The sequence below is a fragment of the Ursus maritimus genome, unplaced genomic scaffold (genome assembly GCF_017311325.1).
Source record: "Ursus maritimus isolate PB19 unplaced genomic scaffold, ASM1731132v1 scaffold_8, whole genome shotgun sequence".
Classification (NCBI taxonomy): domain Eukaryota; kingdom Metazoa; phylum Chordata; class Mammalia; order Carnivora; family Ursidae; genus Ursus; species Ursus maritimus.
In genome coordinates this window covers 17,647,074-17,672,483 of record NW_024426996.1, presented here as the reverse complement: position 1 = coordinate 17,672,483, position 25,410 = coordinate 17,647,074, and the positions used below count along the sequence as shown (strand labels likewise).

The 25,410-nt window shown below is 45.7% G+C and overlaps 1 protein-coding gene across 1 annotated transcript in view; it reads right to left on the bottom strand.

The window, feature by feature from the left end:
- The window catches only part of SCD5 (stearoyl-CoA desaturase 5), a 140,654-nt gene that overhangs the window by 48,455 nt on the left and 66,789 nt on the right, over positions 1 to 25,410 (bottom strand). The window contains exon 2 of the mRNA XM_040625307.1: positions 8,568 to 8,698. Within this exon, the coding sequence (XP_040481241.1) occupies positions 8,568 to 8,698 (131 nt within the window). The remainder of the gene's footprint in view (positions 1 to 8,567; positions 8,699 to 25,410) is intronic.

Sequence of the window (25,410 nt, the reverse complement as noted above, 5' to 3'; positions counted from 1 at the left end):
AACAAGGACCAGAGATGAAAAACAGCTCCATATCTAATGAAAGGAAGGGGGCAGGGACGAGAGCTAATGGAAGGCCCCAGTGGATCTGTGAGCTCTAGTTTTATTTAGCACCTTCGTTAATGACTGGGAGCAAGGCATACACATTATGTTAATAACGTTTTTTGGTTGTTACCAAATTAGGAGGTGCTGCAGACATCATTGAGGACAGAGAAATAACACAGATGGATCTAAAGAGGTTGGAAATATGAATAGAAATTATCACAATGAGATTTGATTTAGGAAAAATGCAAATGAAGGCAGCTGGGAGAGAAATCATCCAAAATGCAAAATAATCAGTGGGCTGGGAAACCTAGAAAGCAACAACGTGGAGTGTCTGGCAGGAGAGCAGTGAGAATGAAGAGTAAAGAGTGACAACTCAGTGCTCACTCAGCCCAAACTGAGCTAGGTCACGGGTCCAGGAAGAAATAGCTCGTCAAGGACTTGCACTGCGACTTGGACACCTCTACACAGTTTTGGAGACAATGTGGGGAAATAAACAAAAATCAGCTCAGACATTTGAGTCTTAGTTTCTTCAGTTATTAGACAAGGGATTAGACTCTGCTTCCGAGGGTCCCTGGCGCCAACCCTCTGGCGGGTTCTAAGAGAGGAAGCGAGCGCTGGCAGAGAAGGGGCGTGGCTACCGAGGGGCCCGGGCTGAGTGCCCCCTCCTGAGATCTTCCCTGTGAAAAGCAGGCAGAATGAGACACTTAGCTTGAAGACGTATTTCTGAAGAGATTCCGTTTTGACAGGCCTGAATGTGGAATTCATCATAAAGAAGTGTTGGGGCGCCTGGGTGGCTCAGTCGGTTAAGCGGCTGCCTTCGGCTCAAGTCATGACCTCAGGGTCCTGGGATGGAGCCCTCATCCGGCTCCCCGCTCAATGGGGAGCCTGCTTCCCCCTCTCCCTCTGCCCTTCATCCAACTTGTGCTCAGGATCGCACTCTCTCTCTCAAATGAATACATAAAATCTTCAAAAAAAAAAAAGTGTTAAGTTCTTCCAATAGAGATGTGGAGCCAAATGACCATATAAAATCTGATAGCTCCACGTTTACAAAAATACCCTCTACTTTACCAAGTTCTTCTTTGAAGAAAAATTCTCTGTGTGCCTTTAAAATACTTGTTTGTAAAGACTGGATCACCTTGCAGTGCTTAGGAAGACCCCGTGGTAGAGGGCGAGGTCTGCATGAAGTCTCTGCTCTGTTGGGGTTCGGGTACCCCTAGAGGCAGACGGGGCCCCTGGATTGGCGCTCGTCCATAGGAGGATGCCCTTTGCTCAGGCCAGCTCAGGCGAGCACATTTTCATTCCCTCGAGGTGCGTTTCCGCGGGTGGTTCCACTCATCTCCCCAGCTGTCACTGACCTAGAGCCCCAACAAGGAAGGAAGGGAGGCGTCTTAGCAGAGGAGCCATTTTCACCTCCACCTTGCAAGGTCCATTTTGACTGCTAGGAAATCCTGCCAGGTGAGCACGAAAGCGCCGAGCCTCCTGTGGCCGCCTCAGGAGTTTCTGTCTCTCCCCTCCCCGTCGGGCCCTCGGAGGGTGGGAGCACCTGCCACTAGCGAGGAGTGACAGAGCAGCCGGTATACGCCACGAAGGCTCTGAAGACTCCGTAAATCACCGTCATCGTGAACACAGAAGTTGCCCAAAGACCACAGAGCTTTCGTCCTTCCCACGTGACTTCCAGACCTGCCCGTGAAGGAGCCGACTTGAGGCACGGTGTGCGAGCATCTTCCAAACGCACGCCCAGAAGCTTCTCAGGGCCTCGGGGAGAGGATGGCTCTCGCGACCGCCTGTTTACACTGGAAGGAATCCAAGAACAGCTACCCAACTTGAAAGGAGGAAGGCGAACCTGTTTCTCAGGAGCAGAAGGAAGGCTGTACATCGGAAGCTTCGGCTGGCGGTGAGGAAAGGTGGCAAACACCGCGACGGGGTCTCTGCAGAGAGCCGCCTGGGGCTGAGGATGCTCCAGGCTGCACTAAGTGTTCCGAGCTTGCTTCTCCTATCCAATCGCCACCAGTTCCGCGGCCGAGGCCCTGAGCTGCCGGCAAGACGTGCAAGGCTCTCTCCTTGACACGCGCACCCACACACACCCAGCCTTGGGGGCTGGGCTGCGATCCTGAGTTGGGCCCATCTCCAGGGTCTCGGGACTGTGTCAGTGAGACCTAGGAGGCCAGGTTGCTCCCCCGCCTGAAATTCCGCAGTGCTTTGCCAGGGCGTAGAGAACAATACCAAACTCCTGCTGCCCCTGACAGTGCCCTGCACCGAGTGGCTAATCTCTTCTATTGCCATCCCCCACACCCACGTGGACCACCGCACAGGCCACCTTTCTCTTCCTTGAACGCACCATACTTGTTCCCGTCTTTACTTCGGCTCCTCCTTCCATCTGGATTGCTCTTCCCCTACCAGTTCTCTCCCTCAGCTCTCAGCTCTCAGGTCAGCTCCTGGGGGAGGGCGTCTCTCACCAGCCTGTCTAAAGCAGCCACCTCCCTCCCCGCTGTCCCATGACTGGGTTAAATGCTTCATTCTTTTCTCTCTCTGAATAACTTTGTTTATTCATTTGCTTACTTGTTGATTTGCTTTTTCTGCCGCTGAAATACAGACTTTATGAAGACAGGGACCTGTCTGTCGTGTTTTTCAGTGCCTGCAACAGTGCTTAGCCCCTCTATTTGCTGAATGAAAGGGTAAATAGACACTTTGATCCTGGGAGAGGGATCGGAGCATCGCAGTAAGAGGGTGACCTCTGGAGTCAAGCTGCCTGTACCTAAATTCCCCTTCTGTCACTTCTGTCTGTATGTCCTTGGACAGGTTACAGAGCCTCTTTTCTTTCCACTGTCTCAACTATCAAATGAGGAAGATAACAGTCTCTACCTTTTAGGGGTAGTGTCAGAAGACTAAAAGCCCTATTTCCTCAGCTCCTTTTACCCAGTACATCATGTCCAGCTCTCAACAAAAAATTACAAAGTATGCTAAAAGGCAAAAAATACCACCTAAAAAAGAAAAAGCAAGCATCAGAACTCGATGCAGATACGGCAGAGATGTTGGAATTATCAGACTGAAATTCTAGAACAACTATGATTAATACACTAAGAGCCTTAAAAGAAAAAGTGGACGATAACAGATGGACAATATAAACAGAAATGGAAACTCTAAGAAAAGATGAAAGAAAAATGCTGGAAGTCAGAAAAGTGGTAGCAAATGAATAATGCCTTTGGTGGGCTTGCCAGTAGACTGGACGTGGCTAAGGAAAGAATCAGTGAGCCTGAAGATATATAAACAGCAACTTCCCAAACCGAAATGCAGAAGAAAAGACGGAATGGAGGGGCGCCTTGGTGGCTCAGTCGTTCAGCGTCTGCCTTCGGCTCAGGTCATGATCCTAGCGTTCTGGGATCGAGCCCTGCATCGGGCTCCCTGCTCAGCAGGAAGCCTGCTTCTCACTCTCCCACTCCCCCTGCTTGTGTTCCCTCTCTCGCTGCCTCTCTCTCTGTCGAATAAATAAATAAAATCTTAAAAAAAAAAAAAGATGGAACAGAATATGTAGGAACCATAGGACAGTTATAACAGGTGTAACAAATGTGTAATTCAAATACCAGAAGGAGAAGAAATAAAGAGAGAGAGAGAGAAAAGAAGGAACAAACAGCAGCAGAAATATTTGAAGTAATGAGGGCTGAAAATTTTCCAAAATTAATGACAGACACCAAACCATAGATCCTGAAAGCTTAGAGAGAACCAAGTAGGATAAATAGCAAAAAAATCTCTACTTAGGCATATCTTATTCAAACTGCAGAGAATCAAAGGCAAAGAGAAAATAATGAAAGAAGCCAAAGGGGGAAAAACACCTTCTCGATAGAGGAACAAGGATAAGAATCACACTAGATGTCTCTTAAGAAACACAAAAAGTAAGAAGAAAGTGAAGTAAATTATTTAATATGTTGAAAGAAAACCCTTGAAACCTAGAATTCTATACCCAACAAAGTTATTTACCAAAAGTAAAAGAGAAATAAAGACTTTCTCAGACAGGGGCCCCTGGGTGGCTCAGTCGGTTAATCATCTGCGTTCAGCTTGGGTCATCATGATCCCAGTCATGATCCCAGAGGCCTGGGATCGAGCCCTGCATGGGGCTTTCTGTCCAGCGGGGAGCCTGCTTCTCTCTCTCCCTCTGCCCTTCCTCCCCTCTCACGCTCTCTCTCACTCAAATAAATAAATAAAATCTTTAAAAAAACACTTTCTCAGACAAACGGAAATTGAGGGAATTTGTCACCAGTAGAGCTGCCTTGCAAGAAATGATAGCACTTCTTTAGAGAGAAGGGAAATGGGAATGGTTAGAGACCAGGTCTACATAAAGAAAGAGCATTAGAGAATGAATAAATGAAAGTAAAATAAAATCTTCAATTTTTAAAATACTTTTTAAAAAAAGACTTTATTTATTTTAGGGAGAGAGTGCAGGCACAGGCAGGCAGGGGGTGGGGGTGAGGGGCAGAGGCAGAGAATCTCAAGCAGACTTTGCATGGAGCAGGGAGCCCAAGGCAGGGCTCCATCTCACGACCCTGAGATCATGACCTGAGCCAAGACTAGAATTGGACACTTAACTGATTGAGCCACCCAGGTGCCCCCTTCAATTTTTCTTATTCTTAATCGATCTAACAGATAGCAGTTTGTTCAAAATCACAATAGCAATAATGTATTTGGTGATTATAGCTTAATGACAGCAATGAAATAGGGGACAGGAAGGAGGAATTGGGAATGCTCTGTTATAAGGTTGCTGCACTAACGGGTGCTATAATGTCATTTGAAAGTGGATTTGGATTAGTTCTAAATGTATACTGCAAACTCTAGGGCAACCACTACACAACTGTAAAAAGAAGTATAGTTGATATGCTAAAAGGGAAGAGAAAATAGAACTGTGTGAAATGTGCAGTTAAAACCAGGGAAGATGAAAAAAAGGTACAAAGGGCAATGAATAGCAAACAAACAGGGTAGGTGGTAATCCAACTATATCAGTAATCACTTTGAGTATGAATAGTTCAAATACACCAATTAAAAGACAGGATGTCACAGTGGATTAAAAAAACAAGAGCCAACTATAAGTTGTTCACAGATCACACAAGAACATCCATGGGTGAGTCGAAAGGATCCCCACGGCCTGAGAGTCAGGAGACAGGTTTCAGTCTGGTCTGTCCACTGAGTAGCCGTGTGACCTTTCACAGGTCACTGACATTCTCTGCGCCTCTCTTTACCCTTCTCTTTACCTTTTATTGCAAAATAAGAGGATTTAGACTAAATCCCTTCACCTCCCTTCAGTTCAAAATCCAAAGCCTCTGTACCAGGATCTGATGAGAAATGTGGGCAGGCAGACAGGAGGCTGCAGCATCTAACAGCTGCTTTGGCCTGAGTTCGTGAGAGACCCAGCTGCAGCCAGAAGGGGTATGAGTGTGAGAGCACAAATCCAAAGTCCGGCTACCTCTTGTGAGAACTGAACTCCTGGAGACCACTGGATGGCAGGAATAGCTCACCAAGGTCCATATTTGGCTAGGAGAAAATTGTTTGCAAGCCACACTTAGGTTGACTTGTTTCGTACTGATCAGGAAGGAGAATGCGCCAGAGAGGAACTCAGGGGGTCTCTGATGAATGTAAGGGACAGAGGATTATCATAGGTCCTTGTCTAGCATTCCTGGCCATCTTCATCTTTTCAGACTGAAAAGCCTCCACCTTTCCCACTATTACCCCTGCCCCATGTACACACACCCTCTGCAGAAGAAAGAGAAGAGGGAATTTCAAATGTTTAAGCCCCAATGTTAAGAAAAAGATTGTTCGTGAAGGTCTCATTTGCAGCTTCTAGCAAAATCCCTGCTCATCTCTAAATACAGACAACCATAGCATGACTTGTCCATTCTGGCCAAAGGCATGGCCATTCTGACCAAGGAAAGCACAGGAGAACCCTTGAAATGATCTTTAAAAACCCATGAGGCCATCAAAGGGAAACTAAGTTAATGACTCTGCATTAAATCGGGGTTACAGGTCTGTACTCTAGATGGACAGATCACAGCACATTTTTACTTTCCCAGGTTGTTCTCTCCCCGGGGTTAAGTGGTGTAGATTGACTGTATTCTTTCCCACTGACACAGTTATGCACGTGTGGAAGCTGGCCGGATGCTGATTTAACAGATACCTCCCACCTAGGTCTAAGTGACATTGTTATAAACCCCAGACCCACGCAGTACTGACATTTCCACTGGGAAACTGTAAGAATTCTAATATTCCACTAGATGGAAGGCTGGATGAAGGCAAGGATCATGATTGTGTTTGATAATCATTATACCCACTGTAGCTAGCTCAGTGCCTGGCATATAGTAGGTGCTCAATAAACATTTGTTAAATAAGTGAAAAAAATATCCACCACAAATGTGGGCCTGAAAGAAGTAGGCATCGTTCAAATTTGATGATTTCTAAAAATACTTTCTGAAACTATTCATTCATTTCTCATTTCTTTAACAAGCTATCATTGAGTGCCTTTGACATGACAGGCCCTAAAACACAGAAATGAATGTGACAGTATGCCAATTCTCATAAAGACAATGGGGAACAATTTTCACTGAGTACAACTATAAGCTGGGCACTTTTTATTCGTTATTTCATCCTTCCAACAACCCTGTGAGGGAAATATCATTTATTTCCCCCGCCTTTGCATATAAGGGAAGAGAGACTTGCACAAGGACCTGTATCTAGCCAATGGCAGAGCCAAGAATTTATTCTAGAACCTGGGTACTTCCCTCTGCAATGTACTTTCTCCCCAAAGGAAAGTTAAAATCACGATATGATGTTCTGTTATGTGATGTTAGGCTAAGGAAACTTAGGTTGTCAAAAATTGAGTTGTAAATAAATAGTTTCCTTGGGAAAAGAGAAATAAGAATTTTATGTTCTCAATTTCAGTTATTTATGTTGGAAAAAAAATTTTAATAATAGAGGTGCTTTGTAACCACATCATGAGAGTGTAATTGAAGGCTAGAAATAATAAATTGCTCAAACAAAACAAATGAAAATTACCAACGTAAGTCCTAAATAGCATCTAAGACCCAAGTCAGTGAGTTTCTAAATTATCATTATCATAACTGATTGTTATGATAAACAAAGCACAACACTGAACTAAGATGATTGAAGTCAAAATAAAGTGTGGTTCAGGTTCAGTTCCCATTGCCAATGGTGAAGAAAAGAACATAAAACCGAGAAGCTGCCAATTACTCCTTTATGCACAATAGCTTTTCCCCTAGGACCCTGGTACTAATTCCCAGCTGTGCTTGAATTATAACCAGTAGATATCCATAATATGAATTGTGTTCCCTGACTGATCTATTGTGTTATATCCTACATGCTTTATGAAGGCTTGAACTGTGGGAGGGAAATGGGGAAATGAATCCTTACACATGAGAGTGACTTGGAGAAATGCTCAGGGTCAGATTGTCTTGTAGGGATGGGAGGCCCACTGTGGAGGTGGCCACATGGCTTGCACGTTTGAGGGGCACAGATAGGCTCCTGGGTTGCCTGTTTCCCTGGACTCTACAGCAGTTTGGGGAATCACCATCTCTTCCCGATGGGTGAAAATGCATGGGGCCTGGAATCATCTGCATTCATGTATTGGCAGAAGCGTCGAAAGCACATTGTTCCCTACCTGGATCAGATGAGAAAATGGGGAAACAGAAATCCATATCAACTCCAAATCCAGCAGCTCCGAAAGTGCCCAAGCTGGTGGGGAGAGTTCTACTACTAGAATTGTCCTAAAGGATATGGGCCAATCCTAGTGCAGTGATGACCCTCTGTTACATTTTTATAGTTCCCCGCAATTTAAACGATTTCGTAACAACTATGGGAGTGAGGTCATATTTGGATTTTCACAGATGAAGAAACTGGAGATGAGTAAGTGATTCACAGCCAGCAACCATCGGAGTAAGCCTCACATCCTGTCTGCCAGCACCATCTTCAGTAGACCTCTACCACAAACTTAGGGTGAGCCCAGGGATATGGTTTCTAGGAGCAATGGCTTTAGAGTCAGACTGACTTGCATTTGCCTTTCCTGGATGCTCCATATGATTTTAGCCATATAATTTGTCAAGTTGTTTCACTTCATTAAACCTTAGGTCCTCATCTGGAAAAGGAGGACACACACAACACCTAGCTCATGGGGTTACTGTGAGGGTCAAATGCAATATGCAGAGAGCATGTTCAGCACAGAACTTGGCCCTGATTAGAGCCGGACAGATGTTGAGGGTTCTTGGGCATGGGCTGTGGGTGGAGGTATCTCTTTCCTCCTCTGTGGTTTAGTGTTCTTAGGGGTACAAAGCCCCTGGAGGACATTTCTACCATATCTAAAGCTACAAGGAGATACAAACTTGGGTCAGACAGGGAATGCTTGGCGACCTGAGCCCTGAGGCTGAAATGGGGGCAGAGGAATAAACGCTCCACAGGGAGTAGGCCTGTGCCTTCTCCCACAGTGCCGTCTGTGCTGGGTCCCTAAGGCAGAGAGAACCCTCCATCCCCACCTGGAAAGCCATGGAGTTGGCAGCAGCCAGAAATATCCTCAGAGGCAGCTTGGCCTTGTAGGACCTGTGGCTCCACAAGCGATGGGCCCCAGCTGTCACGCCCAGAGCAGTCAGGAGGAAGCAGAAGTAGGCTGCAAGACACAAGCAGGGAGAATGTCAGCAAACGTCACCAAGCTTCTACACATCCCCCAGGCTTTTTTCTCTTCTGCATGGGGACCCACGGGAAATGGCGTGAGGAGGAGAATCTGCAGTGTGAAGGAAGAATTGATAACTTGGGGAAATGCAGCCTTTTTATTGATTTGTAGCTTTCCAGTACCAGGCAGATGGTGGAGAGAACGTTCCTCAAGGAACTTTGACCTCTGAACATCATTTTTTCTCTATCAAACAAATCTTTTATTTGCTAATGTTCCTTGACAGTCTTGATGCAAAATCATAATCACATTAGTGTGTATTTGTAATTCAGTCTTACATGCCCACTCTCCGCAGAGCTGAGATTGATCTCTGTGTTGCCTTGAAACTTCCATGCCAGGAAGGGTGTTATATGAAGACCATATTTCTAATGGCAGTGCCATTATCATGGTGCCACAGGCCTTGGTTTGAATGAAATCAGGCCAGACCTAAAAGCAGTGAAGTCTGACTCAGGACCAGTAAGAATGAGAACAAAACTGACGGCAGGGACAGCTGAGATTTGCCTTCCAAAGATCTCCACTTATACCACCACTGTGACCTGGAATGGCAAAGATGGCCAGATGGGGAATTGTTTGAAAGCCAGCCTAAGTGGAGTTTATTATCTGCCACCCACTTAAATATATTATCTTTAAGCCTCACAACACATAGTATTGTCTCGCTTTACAGTTGAGAAACTGGATCTCTGAGAGTTAAATCCTGCATATAAACCCAAGTTGGCCTAGTTCCACAGTCTCTGCCAAGGGACCCTGTGCTGCCCCCACGTGGTGGCAGTGGATTGCTCTTTGTATGGAGACTTGGGAGAGGTTCTAAAAGCATGGTGTAAAGGAGACACACAAGACCCCCCAAAAATCACAATTCCTGAGATTATTACAACCACTCTAGTGCCTTTATAGCAGAATGCCCACACAATGCTAAATGTCTTCCTTGGATTCCCTTGTTAAAAACACATCAAACAATCCTGTAGGGTTTATGTTATTACTAGCCCCATTTTATAGATGAGAAAACCAAGGCTTAAAGAAGTTAACTAATTTCCCAATGTCACAAAGCTAGGCAGTGACTTTGCTAAGAGTCAAACCCTAGTCTGTCTGAACCAAGAACTGAGCTCCGAACCTCTACACCCCACTATGCCTCTGGGAGACACCAGGTAAGTTTTATCTTTACTTCTCTACACCCCACCGTCATCCTTAATATTGGACCCTAATCTAAATTTAAAAGTGAGACACTTCCTTACTTGGGGGGAGAACTCTAAACCAAGCTATAAGTGGGGAGGATCAGGCAGGTTATCCTGCACAATTGCTTCCAGCACTTGGCACATACGGGGCCCTTCATAAAGAGCTGGCAAAGAATAAGTGATCAGCTGTGAGTACATCCCTGAACAATTGTGAATGGTACCAGGACAGGATGAGTTTTTAGAGAGTTCTTTAGAAGAGTTACTAGGGTAACTCCAGTGTCAATATATATATTTAAAGGTAGAACCATATTCCAGCTCCCAAAAGTCAAGTCTGACTGATCTTGATCTCAATCCATATTTATATGGGTCTAAAAGCAAGACTTGCCCTTGGCACTAAGATTAATGAGTCTCTGAATACATGTGGTTTTCATGAACTTGACAAATCATTCCTTACTTGAAAGGTTAAAAACAAAAAAACAATTTGCCCGTAAATCACAGAAAGTAACAGTATATAAAAAGCTTTGGTCTCCTTTGTTATTATAATTTAACCTTGGTCATGAATCTATGAAATGGACAGCTATTTTTCATATCATCCCTGGCCTTCATGTCTCTACCTATAATTTTTCCCCAAGCGTCAGGCAGTTGGGGAACAAGTAAAATCTGTAATGGAAAAATTCAGTGCGACCCTATTTCTCCAGTGCATTAAGACATTGGACCTTGGCTGCAATAACGTGAATTCCAAGACTCCATGAAAAACATTGCGCAAAAAAGAATCTGTTCAGTGTACGGTTCCCAGACAGGGCTTTATCACAGACGATGGCATTGTCTTGTCCTATTTGGGATCTCCAGTATTTCAGGGATCACTTACGTGGTTGGTCTGCCCTGGGCAGTAGTGGCCATTGGTTTTGCATGGTCCTTCTTCTGGCAACAGGAATGTGGCCATGTAACCTAGGCCTGGCCTAACATAGTACCCCTGGGAGTAAACACCTGACCCAACCTTTCTCTCCCTTCTGGCTCAAAGACTAAAGGTCACATACCAAAGTGTGATTGCAATAGTAAAGAATGAGGCCAAGAAAGTGAGACATGAAGATGGTGGAGATGATAACAAGAGCTAGGAGGAGAGCTGCCTGCCCTGGTCCACTGGTTGCAGCCCCCCGAATTCTACAGTTCTTTTGATCCTGTGAGCCTCCCAGTATTTCTCCTAGTTATGTGAGCCAACAAATCCCCTTTTCTTGCTGAAGCTAGTTTGCTCTGGATTTCTGATACTAAAATTCTGCAGAACCTCTAAGGAAGGAAGCAACCTTCTGGCCATAGCCCAAATGAGGACAAACTACAAAAACCCTGGCCTGAATATGAGGCTGTTCTATTAATAGGACTCAGTTTTCCAATTTTGATAGGGCTAATTTAAGAGGCTTTTAACCTCTCTTCTATGATCTTTGTGGAGATTAATATCCAAACTGATTTTCAGATGGATGTTGGCTAGTTGGCTCTGAATAGTGAACTATTCAGATACAGAATTGATACCTTTGGGGGAAGAAGGAGGAAAAAGCAGTGTTAATAACTTTATCAAATAGCTTATACTTTACAGAGAAGGGAGCTAGATCAATAGAAATCAGAATCATAAAATTGCAGAATAGTAAGCAACAAACACATATATTGGTCTAGCCACAAATAAGAGTCACCAATTACAGTTAGCTCAACCCCAAAAGAAAGGCATTAGAAAGGTGCTAAATAGCCTACATATCTCATGGAAGGATTGCAGGACAGTTTTGGTACAGAGCCTCCAAGATGGCCCCAGTGCTCCTTGCCTCCTGGTATTCATGGCCTTGTGTAATTTCTTCCCCTTTAGTAACTTGCTTCTAGTCAAAGAATATAGTGATGTTGAGGGAATGCCAGTTTCACGAATAGGTTACAAAAGATTATGACTTCTGTTTTGCTGGCAGATTCTCTCTTGTGTTGGCTTTGATGAAGTACGCTGCCATATTGAGATGGCCCGTGTAGTAGGAAAGCGAGGGTGGCCTCTAGCCAACAGCTACTGAAGAAATAAGACTTCAGTCCAATAATCCTCAAGCAACTGAGTCCTGCCAACAACAGTGTAACTGAGCTTGGAAACAGATCCTTCCCCAGTTAAGCTTTCAGATAAGACAGCAGCCTGGGCCAACACACTGTTGCCTTGTGAGAGATCCTGGAGCAGAGGACCCAGCTCCAGCACTACCTGGATTCCTGCTTCACAAAAACTGTGAGGAAATAAATGTATGTTGCCTTAAGCTGCTAAATGTTGGGTTAATTTGTTCTGCGGCAATGGTTAACAAATGCAAGACTTCAGAAGGAACTTTACCTCAAGGGAAGGAAGGTATAGTTTAAATCTGGTTTCAGAACAGTTTGCTAGGGGCTGGCAGGGCAGAGAGGGGAGTAGGAAATGACTGCTAGTGGGTACAGGGATTTGGTGTGAAGGGTGATAAAAATGTTCTGAAACTTATTTTGGCAATGGTTGCACAATTCCATGAATATACTAAAAACCAATGAATTATATACTTCAAATAGATGAATTGTATGTTATGAGTTTATAACTCAATAAAGCAATCATTAAAAAAACTATTACTGAATTCCTTTTAGACTTTGTTATTATGTATATTTTCTCAATGTAAAATAAAATAGACATGTCACAAAACAGAATAGAACAAAACAAACAAAAAGCAACCATTTGCCTAGGATGCCACCAAAGGCATCATCACCCCTGGACACTTGGCACCACCAGACACTCATGTCATACTGTGGTTCCTTAAATCCTCCACAGCTGCCAAGAAGAGTCTCTATTTAACCCTTCACCTATGCCTGAATCTATCAAGACTCAAGATTCCAAGGCAAAAGCACCTGTTTGTCCGTGCATGGATCACAAGCCCAGCTCTAGCTGCCAGCAACAAAAGAGGAAGAATCCACAGTCCCTTTAATTTTCATGATGGAAGACAGAGCTTCCCTCTATCCTGAGTCCTCAATCGGAGCAATGTTTAGAGAATTATTGTAGTGACCCCCTCTGGACCACACAACCAGAGAACAGTCCCGGAGAGATGTTAAGAACCAAACATTAAAACTCCCTTAATTCTGGACCTGATCAGAGAGAGAGATGGACAGCTCCCTTTGAGACCCAACTGTGAGCACTAGACAGAAGAAGCAATTGGCAGAATTCTTTAACTGTGGGTACTAGCTATTTCCCTCTATCACTAGAGTGAAAGCTACTAAATAATAATAATAGCTACTATTGACCAAGAGCTCTCTATGTGCCAGGCCCTGTTCTAAACAATTTATACAGGAGTGCCTGGGTGGCTCAGTAGGTTAAGCATCTGACTCATGATTTTGGCTCAGGTCATGATCGCACAGGTCATGATCTCTTGAGTCATGGGATTGAGCCCTGCGTACAGTTCCACGCTCAGCGGAAAGTCTGCCTGAGATTCTCTCTCTCCCTCTTCCCCTCCCCCTGTTCATGTTCTCTCTCTCTCTTAAATAAATAAATAAATCTTAAAAAATAAACAATTTATACATAGTAACTCTTTGAATACTCACCTCGAGTCTAGGGGTAGGTAATATGATCTCCATTTTATAGACAAAGGCAATTAGAAATTGACGCAGCCAGGTTGCAGTCTAAGCCAGGAAGAGCTCACATTCAACACCTCTGCGGGCTGCTTGACCTCTCAGGGTTGCCTTAATTGTAATGAGAGGAGAGGAGCCTGAATGTCCTTTTAGTCAGCTTAAAACATAAACTGAAAGTCAAGACCCTTGTTTTGTGTTTTGCCTTCATCAACTGGCAAGTTCACTCCCAAAAATGCCCTCACCATCATTCTGCATCCTATTCTGCCTCAGCTTGCCTTGGGAGCACCAGACAACCCAAGGATTCATGAGACAGTTTATTGAGCTCCTATTATAGACCATGCACTGAGCTTGGAACTGGGTCCACAAGGTGACCACACAAACATGGGCCTCTGACTCCTTAAGTTGATAGGAGTTTGAAACATAAATTATTAACCACCTAATTATAAATTACAGCAAGTGCTGCAGAGGAGACAAACAGCATAATATACGAGAGATTAAAAAGGGGATAATTTAGGGGCATCTGGCTGGCTCAGTTGGAAGAGCATGCAACTCTTGATCTCAGGGTCATGAGTTCAAACCCCACACTTGATGTAGAAATTATTTAAAAATAAATAAATAAAAGGGGAATAATTTAGTTTGGGGGACTGGAGAAGAGTTTGCAGCAGAGTGAGAATTAAGCTAACCCCTAAAGGATGAGGAGGAGGCCAGATTCAGGCAGAGCGACCCACATGTGCAAAGACCTGGGCTAGAGAAGGGGATCTGATAAGAAGTCTGTCTCTGACCACCTCACACCCACTCAGAGGGCTACTAGAACAAAACAAAAATAAAAGGAAAATAAAAAGTGTTGGCATAGATGTGGAGAAATTGGAGCCCTTGTGCATTGCTAGTGGGAATGAAAAATGATGCAGTCACCATGGCAATGTCGGGTGCTTCCTCAAAAAGTTAAACACAGAATTACCATGTGATCCAGCAATTCCGCTTCTGGGTATAGCCCCAAAGAACTGAAAGCAGGGACTCAAGCAGATACTCGTTCACCCATGTTCATAGCAGCATTATTCACAATAGCCAAAGGGTGAAAACACCCCAATGTCCACGAACACATGGATGGATAAACAAAATGTGGTGTACATATAATGGAGTCTTATTTGACCATAAGTGAAATAGAATTCTGACCCACGCTACAGAACATGGATGAACTTTGAAAACATTATGCTAGGTGAAATCAACCAGACACAAAAGGACAAATATTGCATAATACCACTCGCATGAGGTACCTAGAAGAAGCAAATTCAGAGAGACAGGAAGTAGAATAGCAGTTACCAGAAGTTGGAGGTAAGGGGGAATGAGGAGTTGTTCAATGGGTACAGAGTTTCACTTTGGGATGGTGAAAAAGTTCTGGAGATGGATAGTGGTGGCAGTTGCACAACATTGGGAATGTAGGTGAACCCACACAACTGCACACTTAAAAATGGTTAAAATAATAGATTTTGGGGGCGCCTGGGTGGCACAGCGGTTGGGCATCTGCCTTCGGCTCAGGGCGTGATCCTGGCGTTCTGGGATCGGGCCCCACATCAGGCTCCTCCGCTGGGAGCCTACTTCTTCCTCTCCCACTCCCCCTGCTTGTGTTCCCTCTCTTGCTGCTGTCTCTGTCTCTGTCGAATAAATAAATAGAATCTTTAAAAAAAATAAATTTTGTTATGTATATTTTACCACAATTTTTAAAAAGTGTGTGTTTTAAGCCCAGGGTGAGAAGGGAAAGGGAGGTCAAAAAGAGGTTCAAGAGGCTTAAACGTAGGGCCAAACAGGTGTTGGAGGTGCACGGAGGTGACTGGATGCTGTGCTGAGGGCCAAGGGAAGCTATTAAAGGGCTTGAAGCATGGAAGTATTTAGAAAATGCATGGAAAGTAGAGAGGCAAAAACGGTCACCATCCCAGATCAATCCCTGTTAATATTTTGCTATATAATTCCTTCTACTACTTCTTAAAACAATCTTCCTTTGGCCACCTTCAAATATTTTGCATACAGAAGATCATTACAACCCCTATTATAGCAGTGATCAGATGAAAAGATCGATATTTGGGCACAGAGTGCAAAAGGAAGTTCATTCCCTTGATTTCTTAAACCAATCCATGATAAAATTCCTCTTTAAAAAACAAATGGGATGCCTGGCTGGCTCAGTCGCTTAAGCATCTGTCTTCAGCTCAGGTCATGATTCCAGGGTCCTGGGATCGAGCCCTTTGTAGGGAGAGCAGGGAGCCCTCTCCCTCTCCCTCTCCCTCTCCCTCTCCCTCGGTCTCTCCCCCTGCTTGTGAGCTCCCTCTCTGTCAAATAAATTTAAAAAATATTTTTAAATAAATAAACAGGGGCGCCTGGGTGGCACAGCGGTTAAGCTTCTGCCTTCGGCTCAGGGCGTGATCCCGGTAAATAAATAAATAAATAAACAAACAAACAAATGCACAGCCCTGCCTAACAGAGTGTCAGAGGGGGCTGGAGAAGGGCGTCTACTCACGCAGAATGTCTGCCATGGACCATCACTTCACCAGTATACCCAATGCTATTGTTTTACTCCTATGAGGTTCCCGTCATAACCCCAGTTTTACAGAGGTACAAAACTGAGGTCCAGAGCATTAAGTAAATGTCTTGGGATCTCAGGACAGAGCTAGCACCCAAACACTACATCAGTCCAGCCCCAGGCCCTTTCTCCTGATGCAGCGGTTCTCAGCCCTGCCTGTGCATTGCAGTCAGATGCTGGGGCCCACAGAACCGAATGAATCTCAGATGAGGGCCAGGAAAGCTGGCATCTCCCTCCACAGGTGATTCTGATGCACAACCAGGGCTGAGAAACCCCTGCCCTATGAGGCATCCCTTCTCTAAGAGACCATCTGGTCCCATCCCCTCAATTTACAAATGGAGCAAGCGAGATCCAGAGAGCGTTATGCACGCTCTCCAACCCACCCAGGGCCTGACCATCTCTGGAGCCCCTGGCTCCTGAGGGGCCGGGGGGCCTTCTGGGTCTCAAAAATGCTAAGTAACTCTCTCAGGGGTGGGAGAGACCAGGCTGCCCTTTCATGTGAACTCCCCTCCCATGTCATGTGCACATTCCCCTCCCAGAGGCTCCATTTGATGGTGCGAGCTGTCCCCCCAGGCCCTGGACAGTGCAGACTTTGGTATTTAGGCACTCGGCTGGGAGTCAGGGTGAGTAGCAGGGCTCCTGCCGCAGAAACCTGCTGGGAGATGGGATAAGCACCCACAAACTCGTCTTTCACCATGGGGAGGAGAGAGGTTGCAATCAGAGCAAACAAGCAGGGTAAGGGCTCCTGGGGACAGGGCAAACTGGGGGAGGGGCGGGAGCTGCAACGTGAGAAGATGCTGCGCTCTCTCCTGCGTTGCCCGCCAGCGAGACTGCTTTGAAAGTCAGTTGGGGGCTCTGGCCTGCAAAGGACTTTCTCCTCTCCAGTCCTTCCTAGAGGCAGAAGACAGTTAAGGAAAGGCCAACAGACCCATAGATAGAGAGACACAGATGGAGATACATATACACGTATTTGTATATGGTTGGCAACACAGCATGATGGTTAGAGGGAACCTGGGATTGAATCCCTGGTCTGTCACTTCTTTGTGTGACAATGTCTAAACCTTGGTTTCTCCATCCATAAAGTGGGGGAAATAATACCTGCTTTACAGCAAACATGTTATAAAGATTGAAAGAGGAAAGCACGCAAAATGCAACTGTGCCCAGGGAGCACTGAGCACTGGTTCATATTATTGCCCTGTTAGGAAGGCCACTCCCCTGCCTCTGACAATGTTCCCTTCCCTGATAACCCCCTCTGAAGACACCTACCTTTCTCATGGCTCTACTGTGGTTCTCCAGGGGGTAGGTGATTTTGTGTCCTCCTCACTCTCAAGGGACATTTAGCAAAGTCTTTAGACATTATTAGTTGTCACAACCCAAAACTGGAAGGGTGCCCGTGGCATCTAGTGGGTAGAGCCAGAGGGGCTGCTAAGCTTCCTAAGTGCCAGGCTCTCCCTCCAACAAAAATTGTCATTAGCAAAATGTCAAGCGCCCCAAAGTAGAGAATCCTGCTCTATTCTGAGCAGAGTTCTCAAAAGCTTTCTTTTCATTCTCCCAATGTGACTACACCTGTCCTTGCTTCTTTACACCTGTCTGGTTTCGTTGGAAGCTGTAGGAGCAATTTATCTCTGAAACTATTTAATAAATAGGCTGAACACAAAGGACTAGGATGAAAGATCAATAGTATTTTAGGTCACTGCTTCTCCAACTTTAATGAGCTCTTCCCATCCCCAGGGGATCACATTTAAATGCAGATGCTAGGCCCCACTGCCAGAGATCCTGGTTCATGAGTCTGGGAAGGGTTTGTGGGTGGTGCTGATGCTGCTGGTCTAGGTCCCGGAGTGTTTAGCTGACCAGCCCTGGGAGAGACGCCCTGATACAGGGCTGCCCGTGACAGGGCAAGGCCCTCCATGGCCACTCATCTCATGAAATGATGTTACAAAGAATTTCAACTAGACTTTATTTCCTCCCTTTAAAGGTTTGGGTTTACACGGTTCGAGATTCTGAGGCAATTTCCTCCCAGGTAGTATTTCAAACAATTCCCTTGAAAACGAATACTTTTACAGGGTCTTGCAGGCTGAAAAGCAATCTTACAACCTGCTAACTTCTATTATACTTACAACCACCACCAGCCCCTCTCTGCAAACCCCACCTCCCTCCACTCAACCAGCTTCTCTCGTGCTGCACATGGGCTGCGAGAAGATATGTTCTCTCTTCCCATGTTATGAATCTTTAAGCAACTGCCGGCACTTCGAGGAAGGTTTACAGAAAGGAATGGAATAAGAGAGAGAAAATATATTTCATGCATTTTACTGTACTGCCTATTTTCCTCAAGTGTCCTTCCTGCCTCCGGCAAGGTCACCGCAAGTACTCTAAAGTTCTGAGCCAATGCTAAATTTTCCTGGTTGGTTTACAGCTCCTATGAAAGAATGACAAAGCAGATCACAAAGAAAGAAAATTATAATGTAACTCATGACTACTCTACTCCTGCACCACACTATGTGTAATATTTTTAAAAAAGAAGCAAGAATTCAGGTCTTTTCTAGAACTTCATTCCATAGATACAGGGCTCACTTGAGGCCCTCAGGCTGGGCCAGGCATCCGTGTTGGATGCTCTCTTGCCCTGTGTTTTTCAATATGGCAACCATCACATTGTAATATATAAGGAATTATTGACCCAGTGCCATCTTCTCTTCTAAAACATCCTCTCCAGGAGAGAGGAAATCATGTCCATCTTTGCCTGTGTTCCCGCTGGTAACTGTGCAACTAACTTAGCCAGAGGAAAATACACAACCATGCTGATTGGTCTCACTTTAAAATGCATGACCACAAGCTTCATCTGGATGTCCTACTACCCAGCAAGCATTATATTTCCCTGGTCCACAAGTGCTCTCTCTCCCCTAGACGTCAGTTTCATACCTACTTCAATCCCCTCACCCCCTTATCTCCCTGCCCCCTCATCTGATAACTTTGTTTCTGGTTTCACTGAGAACGGCAGGCTCAAGCTCTGCCACCCCTACACACCCTCCAGCATCCGGGCCCGTGTGCCCCAGATTTCTCCATCACTGCAGAGGCCAGTGCACGCTCCCCTTAAGGCTGGCCCTCCCTATGCATCTTATCCACCCATCCTACGCCACTGTTCTACAACTCCCCCTCCTCTCTGTGTCCTCAGTACCCACCAGCCTATAACCACACCGTTATGTCTCTCATGTGAAAAACATTAAAAAACAGCGCGTCTGGATGGCTCAGTCAGTTAAGCGTCTGCCTTCAACTCAGGTCATGATCCCAGGGTCCTGGGATGGAGCCCCAAGTCAGGCTCCCTGCTCAGCGGGGAGTCTGCTTCTCCCTCTGCACCCCCCCCCACTTCGTGTGCACGAGTGGGCATGCTCCCACTCTTCTTCACCACCCCCTGCAAAAATAAATAAATAAATAAATAAGGCTTTAAAAACAAATTTAAAAACTTCTCTCGAGCCCACTTTTCCACCTAGATCCTAACCATTTCCCTGTCCCCCTCACAGCAAAGCTTTCTGAATGCATTGTCTCTTAATAGCAGGTTCTGGTTCTTCACTTCCCATTCTCTCTTCAGCCCACTCGGTTTTTGTCCTTCACTCGTCCCCACCCCCAGCCCAAACTGCTCTTACCCCGGTCCAGACAAGACAGACTGGGTCCTTTGACTTGTGGGCAGTCTCTAGACACACGCTAAACACCCCAGCACGTGGGTGATGGGCGCACTGACGGAGCCGCTCCAGGGCTGTGGGAGCACCTGAAGGCCAGGAGGCATGGCGGGAGGGGACGCGTGGGGGCGTGAAGGCTTTGTGTATGCGAGCAGTAGCCAGTGATTTGGTTTGGCTCCTGGCTGGAAGAGGGGGGTAGGGGAGTAAAATGAGATGAGAACATCAGACAGGAGTCCGACCAGAAAGGGACTTAAGTATGATGCCGAGAGATAGGATATATTTGATCGTGATGATGGTAGGGGACCCAGAAAGAATTTCGTTCACATAACCAGATGGAGAATAGCAGACGTGAAAGTTTTGTAGAAGACAGTCTAGTGGGTGAAAGTGAAAAGGCCGTGCTGGGTATTCTCCACTTGCCACAGCAGACACCCGTCCCCTCTCCTGCTGCCCTGTGTCCTGGGAGGCTGGCCACTGATACCGCACGGGTGGGCTTTTGGGCCGGGCCAGCTGCGGCAGATGACCCGAGGGGCTTTATTTATTTATTTATTTTGAGATTTTATTTATTTACTTGACAGAGAGAGTGCGCGAGAGAGCACAAGCAGGGGGAGCACCAGAGGGAGAGGGAGAAGCAGACTCCCTGCTGAGCAAGAAGCCGGCTTGATCCAGGACCCTGAGATCATGACCTGAGCTGAAGGCAGATGCTTAACCATCAGAGCCACCCAGGCGCCCCTGCGTGAGGAGCCTTAACCTCTATACACATATCTTAGGGCCTTACACTGACAAGGCAACTGTGGGGACCCCAGGCGGTCCTGTTACACAGCCTGCTATGGGAGTGGTGGACAAAGACAGTGCCCCTCAAACAAACGTGCCCACAAATCACCTGGGGATCCTGTAAAACTGCAGATACAACTCGGGTAGGTCTGGGTGGGGCCAGAGAGTCTGCGTGTCCAACAAGCCCCAGGGCACACCCCTGCCGCTGTCCTGCGGACCATACTTTGAGTTTGCAAGGCCGAGGCAATCCCTACAGAGACTCATTTCAGACCAAGGAAACCTAGGTTCTTTCTTGGCCTAGTGATTCAGGCGAGAGGTTTTTTTCGTGACAGAAGCCCAGGATGGAAGTCTTGTCTCCCTACCCCCTGCCCTACGCTCATTCTTCCTTCCTTTCCTGCTTTCTTTCTTTTTTCAGGTACAGAGTGGGAAAAGTGTACTTAAGGCAGATTTTTAAAATTTAGAAGCTGAGACAAGGATTGCCTTCAGAGCATCGCAAAAACAGTTCTATAATATAAAAACACAAGAACCGAGCTGCTGAAAGAACCAAGGCCGAATTGAAGATCATTTGTGCCTTGTGGTCCCATCTTCACACTTCAATGTGGGAAGAGGTCTCATTAAAACAAAAATGTCCCTTGATAGGAATAAGAATTTGTTAAACAGATGGGGCACCTGGGTGGCTCAGTGGGTTAAGCATCCAGCTCTTGGTCTCAGCTCAGGTCTTGATCTCAGGCTCATGAGTTCAAGCCCTGTGTTGGGCTCCTTGCTGGGTGTGGAGCCTACTTACAAAAAAAAAAAAAAAGAATTTGTTAAACAGCATGTTAAGGGCTCTTAATCATCACAGAACGGTCCTGACCACCTTTCTCCTGAAAGAAAGTACCTAAAACAAGCTGACCGAAGTGAAAGACTGGGGGAAGGGAAAGGAAGAGTTACTTTCTTCTGTTCTTAAGAAAATGTTAAAGAGTAGTACTCTTCGGTCTCCAGTCCACTTTTGAGAATGTTTGGCATCTAGTAGGAGTGGCCACGCAGGAGTCAGAAGAGCTATATTTGGAGTTGTCAATTGCTTAACATTTTACTAAAAATGCAACAAACAAAAAACTCGAAGTTATTTTGTCTTATTATCTATCAGTATTTGTTCAGTATGACACCATAGTAAATCCTTGAGAGACTACTGCTCGAGAACACTACACAAGCTAGTGTAGACTTGGATCTTTCCACTATTCTGTGTGGCTTCCTACTTCCTTTATGTCTTCTCACTCTCTTCTTCAAAGTCTCTTCCTCTCCCTCACATGACACAAAGCTTCTTTCAGGGGAGGGGGAAATCATTTATGAGGTGTGGGAATCAGAGCCTGCTGGAACAAGTCATGGAAGATGCAGGCTCTTTTCACAAAGTGAGGGCGCACACAGGTAACTGAATTGCCCACCTGCCATTTCCTAGCTGGGGGCGTGGGGGGCATGGGCAGGGGCAGGATTCCATCCTACTCTTTCTTAGTCTCAGTTCTTTTATCTGTGAAGCAAACAAACCAACAAAATAAAACACTATCTCAAACAGCTGTGAGACAAATAAAAATGTATATAAAGCAGTTAGCAAATAGTAATATTTCAATAAACATTACTGAAAACCCCATTATTCTTCTCACTAGGCAACCCTTGCAAGGCTGAGGCTGGATGACCAGGAAACAGGGTCTTCAGGGGAAAGGAGGCCCCGCGTCCCAGCAGAGATGATTTTTCCTACCCTGGTCCTCAGCCCTCCCAAATTCTCTGAGATGAATTTAAGAAGAGCAAACTCACTCAGAGTTTATGACTCAGGATAACTCCCATCATCCATCTCTCTCCGTTGACCAATCAAAATCAAACACAACTATTGAAATTAGAATTGGCTATAATTGAGCACAACGAGAATAATTTACTATGCTATGGGTATACTGAATTTACTTTTTCATTAAATATTTGGTTCTGATTTTCTCTTGGGCAGTAAGTGTGTGTGAGAGAGAGAGGGAGGGAGGAAGGTGTGCATACATACATTTTACTATAGCTATGTACACGCTCATTAATGTCTCTGACCACAAATGAGAAACTATAATGTCAAAAATGTTCTTTCGGGACGCCTGGGTGGCTCAGTTGGTTAAGCATCCAAGTCTTCATTTCAGCTCAGGTCCTGATCTCAGGGTGGTGAGATCAAGCCCCGAGTTGAACTCTGCATTGGGCGTGGAGTCTGCTTAAGATTCTCTCTCCCGGGGGCGCCTGGGTGGCACAGCGGTTGGGCGTCTGCCTTCAGCTCAGGGCGTGATCCCGGCGTTATGGGATCGAGCCCCACATCAGGCTCCTCCGCTGGGAGCCTGCTTCTTCCTCTCCCACTCCCCCTGCTTGTGTTCCCTCTCTCGCTGGCTGTCTCTATCTCTGTCGAATGAATAAATAAATAAAATCTTTAAAAAAAAAAAAAAGATTCTCTCTCCCCTCTCCCTCTGCCCCTTCCCCTGCTCATGCTCTCTCTCTCTCTAAAAATAAATACATAAATCTTTTGATCTTTTTAAAAAAAATATTGGTCCCTTGAAGGAAGACTAAGATTAAAATCATGACCCAAACTGATCAGTCTGGGGGAAGTGGCAAAAAAAAAAAAAAAAAAAGGATCATTTCTGCCCTGATTGTCTGAATTATCTGGGTAATTATGGGTCATCCTCTCTCTTTTTTCTAACAAGCAATTTCTCTAAGGAAATCAAGACAGCTAGTGGTTGGAGCCTGAGCCGCAGAATTTAGGCCGGAGTTAGCAGGCGCCTTCTCAGCAATGAAGCATGAAGACTGGGAGATCCGGACCCTCAGAGGGCTGAGCCCTGGAGGAGCATGTTGGGGAAAAGTTCTGGCAAGAGAAGCCCAGGGCACCACCGCTGCCTTTATGTCTGAGCCAAAAGAGCTGGTTATTGAAGTGTTAAGTCGATGGAAAGCCCCCTGGGCTGCGCTGCTTTCTGTCCCCATTTCTCCTTAAAGATCACCTCATTCTCCTCACACTCTCTTCTGACCAGAGAAAGGTCCTCCCTGGGGCTTGGCGTGAATACAGTGGATTCTGACCCAGCTTCTGCATCTAGCAACCACAGGCCAAAGACACAGATGAAAAACGCTTGGTGGTGAGGTTTACTCGGTGACCCTAAAGGGAAAAATGACAAGACCCAGTCTTTGCAAGGTTCTTTTTACCACAATAATGTGTCTGCCTTAAGTAGGAAAAAAAAAATTAAAAATTTAATAATGCAGCGTTCTATCAAGATACCAAGAAATCCCCTTTGATTGTCTGGTTAGTGACTGCACCATTGAGACAGCCTGACCTAGTTCATGAACCTTGGTTTCAAGGGTTTTCTTCACACATTTTTATTCCTGCCAAGTCACTGTAAGTTGCTGTGGATAACCCAAAGCAGATTTTTTTTTTAAGATTTATTTATTTTGGAAAGAGAGAGAGAGAGAGAGAGAGAGAAGCAGACTCCCAGCTGACAGTGCAGGGAGTCCAATGTGGGGCTCGCTCTCATGACCCTGAGATCATGACCTAAGTTGAAGGCAGACGCTTAACCAACTGAGCCCCCAGGTGCCCCCCCAGGGCAGATTTTTTTTTCTTTGCAGCACAATCCATGGCCTGGTTTTCTGATCTTCCCTGGTTTTGATGCATAAAATCCAACCTAATTTTAATAGGTTGTCTTAGCAAAATGTAATTATCCATTCATTCGTTTCTCAGGAAACATGGAGAAGCACCCTCCATGTACCACGTTTTCAGCAAGGTACTGAGTATGGTCAGGGTCAGCACCTCTCCCCCAGGAGGCTCATGTCTAAACAACTCCTCCAAATGACAGCCCTCCAGCCACAATCAGCCCACAGATTTTTAAAAAAACTGAGACAACAATTAAAAATAAACAATTTCAAAAATAAAAATCTCTATTTCTGGCTTCTCTAGAAAAATGGAAAGATGTAATGACACCAGGCCACCTCACTTTCCTGCACGGCTACTTTCTACTGGAGCCAAAGGCCCCTTCTCTCCTTAGACAGTCACCCCCACTCACCCCATGCACGTTAATGCACTCCGAATCAACCTTCTTCATTTATTGCCTGCCTGACCCCTGATCTGGATGGAGCATAACCCAGACTGACTTATCCGTGAGGTACAGTAGACACAGTGCTGAAAGCCCACAGCGCATTTCCTTCAGAAGGAAAGCAAATGAGTATAACACTGAATATGAGATCACGGGTGCCGCCTAGGTTATACTCATCTTTACACCAACGCTGTTGTAAAATGTAATTTCTAATGTTTTTACGGCAGCAGGGGCCCACATTGGCAGAAGTCATCATGCAACTCGAGACTATAGCTGGATTATATCAACCCCTTACTTGGAAAATTGGTGATCAAAGGGAAAAATCCAAGCATTTAAGATTTTCCCTGTCTTTTTAGAAAGAACTCTATAATTCATTTCTGGTTGAGGAGGGAAAGCTCTTCTTTTTGGAAAAGTGCCAGGTAACAAATGGGGCTTTGGGGGAAAATCACCCTCTGCCATCTCCCATTGTCCAGTTCCTGGGTGCCTGTCTCCACCCTCCCCTTAGGGCCTGGGCGCTCACTCCTCCACCTGCCGGCACTGCTGGTGTCTGAAAGCTCATAGCTGAGTCTCTCCCCGGCACTGTCATCATGGAAGGAAGCTGCCTGGCCCACGGTGTCGCCCCTTCCTGGTGGCAGCCTGTGTCCAATGCTTGGGTCACAAAGGAACACAAAGGCCTAGCCTTTTGCCTCAATTTGTGATCTCCTCGAAGAGCCGTGCAGGTCCAGAGTCGCCTGCAGTGGCGGCTGAGGCCTCCGTTGCAGCAGCGGTGCAGCTCGGTTTCTCTCTCCTCCCGGTCCTGAGGCTCCTAGTCTCT